Source organism: Oncorhynchus masou, chromosome 33, assembly GCF_036934945.1.
Source record: "Oncorhynchus masou masou isolate Uvic2021 chromosome 33, UVic_Omas_1.1, whole genome shotgun sequence".
Classification (NCBI taxonomy): Eukaryota; Metazoa; Chordata; class Actinopteri; order Salmoniformes; family Salmonidae; genus Oncorhynchus; species Oncorhynchus masou.
The window spans coordinates 33,346,656-33,357,651 of NC_088244.1; the positions used below are offsets into that span (position 1 = coordinate 33,346,656).

General features: G+C 43.1%; 1 protein-coding gene and 1 long non-coding RNA gene across 2 annotated transcripts; both read right to left on the minus strand.

Annotated features, from left to right (window-relative positions):
- Positions 1-897: 897 nt before the first annotated feature.
- On the minus strand, positions 898-6,190 carry LOC135527468 (transmembrane and death domain protein 1-like). The gene is made up of 5 exons (XM_064955986.1): positions 6,121-6,190; positions 5,604-5,783; positions 5,119-5,244; positions 2,046-2,195; positions 898-1,298 (listed from the first exon to the last, which is right to left on the minus strand). The coding sequence occupies exons 1-5, from the start codon at positions 6,188-6,190 to the stop codon at positions 898-900; spliced, it is 927 nt and encodes a 308-aa protein (XP_064812058.1).
- A 2,516-nt stretch (positions 6,191-8,706) lies between these two features.
- Positions 8,707-10,210, minus strand: LOC135527582 (uncharacterized). Its single transcript, XR_010453457.1, has 2 exons — positions 10,082-10,210; positions 8,707-9,124 (listed from the first exon to the last, which is right to left on the minus strand). It is a non-coding gene; the product is annotated as an uncharacterized LOC135527582 (long non-coding RNA).
- Positions 10,211-10,996: the final 786 nt, after the last annotated feature.

Genomic DNA, 10,996 nt, shown 5'->3' on the forward strand with positions numbered 1-10,996 from the left:
GCTTCAAGATAATAGCATGCTTGAGTTTACTGTACAGTTCACACACCTACAATTTATATTTCTGCTGGCCTAGTGGCTAGTTTCTTCTTTCTCATTTGGTCTCTGTCTCTCTGTCAGATGATACCATGCCGTTGTCACTGCCAAGCCTGTGTCTCATTGTCTGCTAGCAGCATTGTTATTAGTGTGGGATGGGACTGCCTGTGGAGGTATGGGCGGGCAGACAGGCTCCAGGGAGCAGGCGGCAGGCTGGGTAATTAGTTGCTCCTCAACGCCAGACGGGCACACTGCCGTCACCACCACCGGGAGGTAGAGACGGGCACAGTGCAGTCATCGGGAGGGAGATGGGAAGTGGCATGTCTGTCATAGGAGTACTGGAACAACCTTTGGTGTGAGAGCTGGTTTCCAACGGTTCCAGAGCATCTGTCACAGTCACACCAATCATCTCGTCTCGCCACCGGCAAGATGGTTACGCGTATTACTCCACCAAACACAGCATGGATTATTATTAGTTGATCAGAAAGCGTATTATCACTATCGTCTTGTATCATAATTAGGAGTGGTGTTTTACAAAGCCCATTGTCCAGCTGCATTGGGAAGGTTGAAGTGCGAGGGCTGGCTGCGTACAGGGGAAAGCAGTGCTTGGATTCCATTAGTCATTGGTAATGGCATAATCAAATAATGAAACGTCATTATTGTTGAGTCAGAATTGCTTTAATAAACACTGTGGCCCTACAGCATTAACCTGAACAGTGAGCCTGTTAATTGAATATGCAGCATAGTGTATAGATGAGAAACGAAGGCATCAGAGCACAGCACAGAGAGGACAAAATGCTGTAGACTAGCTTTAGGAGTATTTTTCACATATTCTCGTTTGTCCTTTATGTGTACCCCAGTGGATCATTGTCTTGACTTGGAGAGAGGGAATGCAGCCCCTGGCTTGAATCCCTTGAACTTTCCATGTGACGGAATGAGTTTTAGAGGAGCCATTTCTGCTGATGTCACATCTCCAGCCCCAGACATGTGTTTCTGTCTGGAGCGACTGTAGCGACCACGTGATGATGGACCCCTGGTCTTGTAGGAGCGGCAGAGTAGCTTCCTCTGGTCGCCCCGGGAGATGTACAGGAGGAAGAGGAGGACGGGTACCCCCATGAGGAAGGTCCCGGCAAAGCCTAGCAGGACTCCGTAGACCAGGGGCCACGCCCCGTCCTGTAGACGTCGCTGGTATTGCTGGACAGGAGCCCTCTCCACAACCAGCTCCAGGTCACTCCATATCAGCTCCTTCACTGGTATGTTTCTTACTGTCAACCAGTTAACAACAGCAGAACAACCAATCAACCACAGCACAACAACAGATCTCAGCCTGCCAACCTTCAACAACAGCACAACATATTCCTTTGCTGACAGTGACAAACACCAACTCAACAAAAGCACAGGAGAGTCCAGACAAATCAGACACCTGTTTTTATTTATTTATTTTTTTACTTGGCATACATGCCCATGAGAAAACGTGACTTTTGACAGGTGATAATTGCAACTTAGAAATGTCAGTTGTCCTGGGAAATATTGTTCCTCATCAGTTGATGCTGATGATTAGTAATACATTTGATGGCTCACTGCCCAACTAGTGCAACCAAATCTTTTTTTCAGTGACTTTCCTTCACAGTGCCGTGTAGAGATTATCTGCAAGGGCTCATACATGACCATCACATTATCTCTATAATACATTATAAACGGGGTGGTTCGAGCCCTGAATTCTGATTGACTGACAGCCATGGTATATGTTTTATCATACCACGGGGGAGAGAAAACATTTACATGAACTACTCTATTTACGTTGGTAACCAGTTTCTAATAGCAATAATGCACCCTGTGGGTTTATGGTGTATTGCCAATATACCATGGCCAAGGGCTGTATCCAGGCACTCTGCGTTCCATCGTGCGAAGGAACAACCCTTAGCCGTGGTATATTGGCCATAAACCAAACCCCCTTGGGCCTTGTTGCTTAATTATGTGTCCATTATCTAGCCTGGGGCTCTATTCCTTACCGTGCCTTGCTTGGGGCTTTGGGTCTACATGATGTTCCTCTGTCTCTGACTGGACCAGGGGAGACTCTATGGAGCTGACTCTCTGATGGTACTCCTCCACATATTTCTTCAAACTCAGGGTTTTGTCCTGGTTGATATTTTTCCCCACCTCTGGAAGGACATCACAACATTGGCACTGTGAATGGCTACTCAAAATGGCCGATACATACAGTACCAGTCAAACGTTTGGGCACACCGACTCGTTCAAGGGTTTTTCTTTATTTTTAAAACTATTTTCTACATTGTAGAATAATAGTGAAGACGTCAAAACGATTAAATAACACATGTGGAATCATGTAGTAACCAAAAAGGTTTTAAATAAATCAATATAGATTTTATATTTAAGATTATTCAAAGTAGCCACCCTTTTCCTTAATGACAGATTTGCTCACTCTTGGCATTCTCTCAACCAGCTTCATGAGGTAGTTACCGGGAATGCATTTCAATTAACAGGTGTGCCTTGTTAAAAGTTAATTTGTGATTTTTTTTCCCCTTGTTAATGCATTTGAACCATTCAGTTAGTTTATAACCAGGTAGGGGTGGTATACAGAAGATCGCCCTATTTGGTAAAAGACCAAGTCCGTATTATGGCGAGAGTGGCCAGAGAGATGCCACTCCTCACTAAAAGGCACATGACAGTCCACTTCGAGTTTACCAAAAGGCACCTAAAGGACTCTCAGACGAAGAAAATCTGGCACCATCCCTACGGTGAAGCTTGGTGGTGGCAGTATCATGCTTGGGGGAGGTTTTTCAGTGGCAGGGACTGGGATAATAGTCAGGATCGAGGGAAAGATGAATGGAGCAAAGTAGAGGGAGATCCTTCATGAAAACCTGCTCCAGAGCGCTCAGGACCTCAGACTGGGGGCGAAGGTTCACCTTCCAACAGAACAACGACCCTAAGTACACAGCCAAGACAACACAGGAGTGGCTTCGGGACAAGTCTCTGAATGTCCTTGAGTGGCCCAGCCAGAGCCCGGACTTGAATCCGATCAAACGAAATGTAACCTGAAAATTGCTGTGCAGCAACGCTCCCCCTCCCCCTCCAACCTGAGCTTGAGCTAATCTTCAGAGAAGAATGGGAGAAACTCTCCTAATACAGGTGTGCCAAGCTTGTAGCGTCCTACCCAAGAAGACTCAAGGCTGTGATCGCTGCCAAAGGTGCTTCAACAAAGTACTGAGTAAAGGGTCTGAATACTTATGTAAATGTCATATTTCCGTATGTTATTATTATATCTTTTTTAAACATGTTTTGCTTTGTCATTATGGGGTATTGCGTGTAGATTGATGAGGGGGGGAAACGATTGAATCCATATTGGAATAAGGCTGTAATGTAACAAAATGTGGGGTCTGAATATTTTCAGAATGCACTGTAGGCGTATCTGGGTTGTTCCACCTTTTGAGAAGTGTAACTTGGTCAAAAAAGAGCACATGTTCAACTTCATAAAACATGTTTTTCCATCTCAAGAGCTTAAATACAAAAATCACTATGTGCCAAATAAAGTAACAGGGTTGATCTCAACAGAGTTGATGATTTCATCTTTAATCAGCCATAAATCCCCTTGTGACAGGAGGAATGGAAGCTTGTGTGTAACAGGGAGGGGAAATTGAATGCAAGTGTCACAAAATGTTGTTATTATTATTGTTCAAACATTTCTGGCCTGTCTGTCTTTAGGTAAGAGGGTTGACATGTTATGCTTGACCCTTTGTTATGCTTCACTTTTCCACCACAAAATAATAGAAAAGGGCCCAAAATTGTAGAACCAGCTCACCAGATTTTATACTATGATTTGACTTGTAGATGTTCGATGTTGCTTTTTTTAAATATTTTTTTATTAAAGAATAGTTTCATCATATTAAAATGAGAGTTCAGTTCACATAACAGGGTTGATCTTAAAATAAGGGACAGGCAAATGAACCACTAATCACATGAATAATAAATCATCATCTTCAGAAATGACTAGGGCTACACAATGATGGTGAAAACTTGGAGACATAAGTGGATTCAATTATTCCTAGAAGACAGAGGATACACAAATGGACATGTCACAATGCTTATTTGTGGTACTTCATTCAATTTTACAGGATTTTAAAATGAAATATTGGTGTACAGGGATGAAAAATGCACTCTTTTTGTGGAACGACCCATCTACAGTTTATGCATTGGGAAAGAGAGACCGAGATAAACCATGGGTAACATGTGTTGGGTGCCCTCCATAAGTTAATGGACTTGAACTAAGCAGGCCTTGGTAAATACAATTAGTTCAGCAATACAGCAACTGCTCTCACTTTTACTTTAAAAAAGAAAGTAAACAAACAGTCGAAGTTGTTGCGTCAAAGTGGATTTATTCCTAATTGCAATCAGGTCCTGGGTAATTGGTGTTTTGTGTATCCACAGATTCCACACATTCATTCTGATCCAAAAATAAATAGCTTTCATACACTGTATTGACTGAAGGGATGTTCTTGGGCTGTCACGCTTTTGTCATTTCTCTCTGTCTGTCTCTTCCTGCCCCCCCCCCTCTCTCGCTCGTTCTCTCTCTACCCACCCCCTCTCTCTCCATCTCTGTCTCTCTACCGCTATCTCTCTCTCAATCCCTCTCTTTCGCTCTCTCTACCCCCCTCTTTCTCCGATGATGAAAGGACCAGATGGTTTGTAGTGAATGTGGTGTGAGCGCCACTGAGTCCTCTGTCAGATCATTTACACCTCAGATCAATCGCCACTCGACTGTGGAGTCTCTTCCACACTAGATCACACCACATGCCAGAGACGGACATAGCCAAAATATGCCATTTTAAAATTCTAAAATTCTACAGTGGACCTTGTTGTAGTGAATTAAGTATGTAGACAATGTTATTGAAGTCATGAGTAGTAGCCTTGTACACTGAAATAATGTCAAAATACACTTATCGTGTTGTTCTCTGGCAGCTGAATCCCATATCTTTGGTGACTGCTTTCAATGAGACGTCACCAGTGCTGTGTGCGTGTTTGCGTGAGCATGTGTGTGTGTGTATGCACTGCATCTGTCTGTCTGACCTATGGCAATGTCTGTCCTTCCGATGTGTTGCAGGGCGCGAGACAGCCTGTCGTAGTACGTCTGTTCTCCGTGCTTCAGCAGCCAGTCTGTCAGAGCTGTCCGGCACTGAGCCTCGCTGTTCCTGTCTGATAAACATACAGCATATGGGCCTCAGACAGCAGACCCAGCCACGCTGCAGCTAACTAGGGAGAGGTAAACAGAACAGGACATGGGGGAACAGAGCGCTCACTCTCCTCTGAGTCCTCACAGACTGGGATAATAAACGATCGCTTTGAATGCCTCACTATAAATATACCCATTATATAGTGTTGAGTTAGAGCAGAACATTTAGCTAGGACAGCTAGCTAGGCCCTTTTGATTGTTGCGTTGCATCTAAGTACATCAACGTATGTGTAGAAGCACAGCAAATGTATGGTTCAGACCCAGCTTTGCACAGTGTAACGAATGAGCTTTTGGTTGTGATGTACTGTCAGCGCTGCAGTACCAGTGTCTCTCTTGACTCTCTTCTGGAGGTCCAGTTGGTTGTTCTCCAGTGAGAGATGGTCCAGCTGCTGGAATATGTTCTCCTCTGGGTGGGACAAGGCAGAGAGGAGGTCCTCACACTCCCTTGAGGTCAGCAGCTCCACCAGACGACCCAGCTGGTGAACACCCATGTCCTCCGCCACTGTGGAGGTGTATAGGAGTGGATAGGAGGGCACTGTGTTAACATGAACACACTTATGCTATGATTGTAATCACTGCTTGTGGCTGTGGCATTACAGGAAGCGATATGACTAAGGTGCATAGTGCTAAAGCGTCCCAGGAAGGGGAATCACATGATCTCAATTAGTATGTACTGTATGTGTGATGAGAAACATTTTCCATCTTTTTAAAATAAACCCATGTAACTCATTTCACACAACAGGTGGAGCAACTGGAAACCCCTGACTCATTAGAAGTGAAGATGAGTTTCCGACAGATTAGCACGGTATCAGCTATGCGGAACATTTTTAGGTTCTCACCTGTGTCTTCCCCCAGGCTCGGGCTCAGTAGGAGCAGAAACAGAAGTGAGGGAGCTCCCATGACGGGCATGATTACTGTAGCAGTGCCCGTTTCCAGTTCACTCACAGTGCAGGAGGTGCTCCCTGGCTGCGGTAGAAGCTATTTTCAAAACACTGCAGTGATCCGGAACTCATAGAGTCATAAGACAACGGAACAGTGAGGAACATTCTCTTTTCTATGTTGTAACTGTTCCAACACCGTGTGAGAAAAAGATGTCTTTGACTATGTCAGTGGTTATTGGCATTTGGTTTACAACGCTGACAATTAGGCTATTCGTGTGTTTTGGTTTGGTGTCCACCTCCGCATTAGACAGGAAGACCGGCCGTAGACTACTTTACCAATCATATCCCTCCCTGCTTCAGCAATTCCAGCACTCTCCTCCTGTTCTGTGGGTTTTTGTGTGTTTTACGGCCTAGCGTTGCTGTCTTGTGTACAGTAACATTGTACATGAAAGCCTGTCGTTGTTTTGTTGTTTAACACTGTTTGGGGACTGCAGAAAATGCTTCCATGCTAATGAGAGCAGGTGGGTGCATTTATGGTTATATATAAGAGGAGCCACAACCCTGTGCTGAAAATCTGTTGCTTTGTACTGTCAAAAATGTGATTTTCCCGTGTTTTATATATATTTCCACACTATGAGATTGAAAAATACTGTGAAATTGTGAAAATGATGATAATGCCCTTTTAGTGTAAGAGCTGTTTGAAAAGACCACCTGAAGTTCTGCCTGTTTTGGTTGGATGGAGTTTTAGCCTGCAGCAATCAGGAGGTAAATTAATTAGTTAATAAACCAATAAGAAATTGTTTCAAACTTCTCTCCCAATAACAGCTAGTTTTCGGTTCCCACTCAGACCACTCCCTAGCAAAATGATTGCATGAGAAATGGCTCTTTGCTAAGAAGCAATTTATGTTTCTTTTGGACCATTTTAATTGAGAACAACCGCAGTAAGGTATTTACTGTGACTCAGCAAAGACTTGATATTGAGATTTTTTTTAAATGGCTTCGTTGGACATTTTTAAAAGCTCTCCAAAGGGGAATTGATTAAAAGGCAACAAAAGCAAAAAAAAGCCACTGGAAACAGGTTATAACCCCAGATTGTAATGTTTTGCTGTGCTTCATTCAGAATACCATTGAACATAAAAGCTTTAGCCTGACCAGGCCTTATAGAAGCCTGCAGCTAGTGACGTTGAGCTTCGATGTTAGAGAAGACATTACTCTTTGAGACAAAAGGTTGCATAAAAGGTTGCATATTAAACATGTTCCTCTCTAGTTCAGTATATAAAGACACATGTTGATTGGGTTTGAAATAGAATAATTCAAAGATAAATAGCTACCCGCAGCACACCAAGAGGTCAGAGGACGTCAAAAGGTTGTGTTCTACTTTCACGCTCTGGGCATGTCCCAAATGGCATCCTATCCCCTATATAGTGGACCACGTAAGGAATATGGTGTCGTTTGGGACACGCCCTCTATAACGTATTGGTAGGAGATGCACCTGACTCACAAGCGTTTCGCTACACCCGCGATAACATCTGCTCAATATGTGTAAGTGACCAATACAATTTGATTCAAAGTCGTGCTACATTTGTAATCGTTGTTTTATGGGGAGGTTCGTGTGGCGCCACATTCTGAATAGATAATTGAACTTGGAAGTTACTCTGAGGCCTCTCAGCTCAACTTCATTGTCTGAACTTTAGCATTGTGTTTGTGTGTGGGCTAGTCTTGGATGAGCCATGTCAGCTGATGAAAAAAAGACGTCGTGGCATTGAGTTCTGGTGTGTTACACCTAGGGCTGTGACGGTCATGGTATTTTGGATGGCGGTAATTGGCCAGCCAAATGACGACAGTCACTGTAATTAGCATTCCAACAGCAAGTGACGCACATTTTCTCCTCTCCTCCGCTCCTGACTGTCTGTGCTGCCATAGAAATAGAATGAATAGAACGGAACGGGCATCCCCGTTCAAGTCAATGCAAAGCAGGAAGTAAAATATGTGCTGTGATTTTGTTGATTAAACTCAACTGACATCACAAAAAATACATTCCATTGCATGAGCCACATCAGTTAAGATAATTTGAATGAACATTCTACATTACCATGGAAAGTATTGCATCACAATATCAGGCAGCCATTGCAAGTGTACCAATGAGTTTACCAGTCAAATTGCCAGGGTTAGAGATTCCAAGCCTGTTCTGTTAATTATATGTCTATATGTGCTCCTGTTGCATTGTGGTCATTCAGTCAGCTGTTAGTTTGATCAATTAAAAAAAATATTTTAATTTCAGTCTTCATCCATAACTGTTGGTTACACAGTTATACTGTAATTGTGCCAGCCCTAGTTACACCAAAGGGTGTGGTGCTGTAAATTGTTGAATATACATTTGTGGAAATGTTGTTCAGTATTTGAACAGCTCTTTCACAAAGGATAGGACAGGGATAGCTCTTGCACAAAGGACAGGGTCAGAGACGGGATATATTTAGGTCATTCAGCATATAGTTATCTAGACTAGAGTGGCATTGATCTACAGGCACAGTGCAAGCAAACACGGAGATTAAATAAGAATTTTAATCAGATTACAAAACATTTACATTTTCCAATTTGATTTTATGATGAATTTGAAATGAGCAATCAATCAGTCAAATGTGTTTATAAAGCCCCTTTTACATCAGCAGTTGTAAATTATGATGACATTCCTTCCAGGGCAATATCAGCTGTACAGAATATAGATTTTCCATTCATATTGTTTGGTGCAAATGATTAGACTTAGTACTAAAGATTGCTGGCAACAACACTTTGGAAATGGACTCCATTGCTCAGTTAGGGTGCAAAGCTCGAGCTCCATGTCTCTTACACTTCATTTCACAGAAATCTGGTTGAATAAAGACACAGACTCCGGTGGAATGAAGGATAGAATCCACAGAAAGTTCTGGCCGATGCAGCAGGGCTCCAGCAGGCCATCTTATGTCTGAAACAAAAGTTGGGTCAAATAAGCAAACATTATTATGGAAATTTAGTTAAATAGATTTAATTATGCCTTTTCTCCCACCGTGGAGAACAAAATGGCCGAGTGTCTGTTTTAGGCAGCAACACGCCCTTTCTCGCTGCATGGTGTTTATGAAGAACTACTAAGTTCTTTTAACAGTTTCAACCTGAGTATAGAGGGAAGGAGACGGTGGCCTGGGAGCTTCGACACAGCCCTATGTAATGAATGACTCCAGTTAGTAGGTGAGGGAGGGTGAGGGGGTGGCAGGGACGGGGTGTGGAGCAGAGAAGGGAGTGTAACTAGGCCTCTCCATTTCAGCCTGTGCTGTCCTAGAACTGCTCCATGGCTCCAGGCAGGCAGGTAGGAGAATGTGGCCTCTTTCTGGGATACAATCACAGGCCTGCCGGACTGCTTGCTCTGGCTGGCTCTGTCCTCACTCACAAAGCCTTGCCACCTCCACGGTGACCCCCTCTACTGCTCCACCGCTGCCTCAGAGCCCCCTCCTGAGGAAACCAAACACCCCCCATCACCGTCACAATCCCTCTACTGCTTCACAAACCTGCTTAGGAGCTTTGATACTGACCAGACACACACACACACTTACATGACGAACTCCTTCCCAGGTTGTACTGTATCATTGTTGGTTACATGGGCATTTCTTTTATTAGTATCTTATTTTTATTTGGTTCTTATTCTGTTTTCAGTCGCCTCCTTTCTATTTTCTAATTAGCTGTTATTCCTTTCAAATATGTTGTTTTTTTTCTCTACAGAATTGGATTGCATGAAGTCCATGATTCCGCTATGATGAAGATCTCAGCAAACAAATTACTTTCCAACTCAGCGCCCAGAAAATATTTATAAATGTAAAAAACCAAAGCATTGAGGAACTTTTAAGACATCACTTTCGGCATTGCTAATTAATATGGATATTTCACTCACCTCACTCACCTTGTTGGCCTTTTAGTTCCCCACCGTCTGAAGAGAAATGCCGATGTGAAAAACAGAACAGCCAAACAGAAAATGTTGGTCCTTGCAGACTGATGTTACCAACAGAACACGATCCTAACTTTCTTCAGACTGACTTTACTTTTCTACCTGACTCAGGTAATGCTATTTTAGAGGCCCAACGTCGACCAATGGGAGATCAGCCTCTCAAAAAAGGCCAACCTCTCTACCCCACTCACCATGGTATACAGGAGCCACACCCTTCTATGTGGTGTTGTTTTACAGCCTAAACTCTGAACATTAGCTACACCTCTGGATTTTAGGAATCTTTAACTGAAAATGGGAAACGTGAGACTAACGTTGAACAAATAGTACCTCTGCTTCTGGCCTGGGGGCCATATATTTGATCAGTTTGGTTTGTTCATCGTAGTAATTTAGAGGTCGTAGTAGCTCTACTCATCATAGTAATGTAGAGCTCGGTTCATCATAGTAATGTAGCACTCTACTCATCGTAGTAATGTAGAGCTCGGTTCATCATAGTAATGTAGAGCTCTACTCAATAGTAGTAATGTAGAGCTATACTCATTGAAGTAATGTAGAGCTCTGCTCATCATAGTAATATAGAGCACTGCTCATCATAGTAATGTAGAGCTCTGTTCATCATGGTAATGTAGAGCTCTGTTCATCATAGTAATGTAGACCTCTGCTCATCATAGTAATGTAGAGCTTTGATCATCTTAGTAACGTAGTGCTCTACTCATCGTAGTAATGTAGAGCTCTAATCATTGTAGTAATGTAGAGCTCTGCTCATCGTAGTAATGTAGTGCTCTGTTCATCGTAGTAATGTAGAGCTCTGTTCATCATAGTAATGTAGAGCTTTGATCATCTTAGTAACGTAGTGCTCTACTC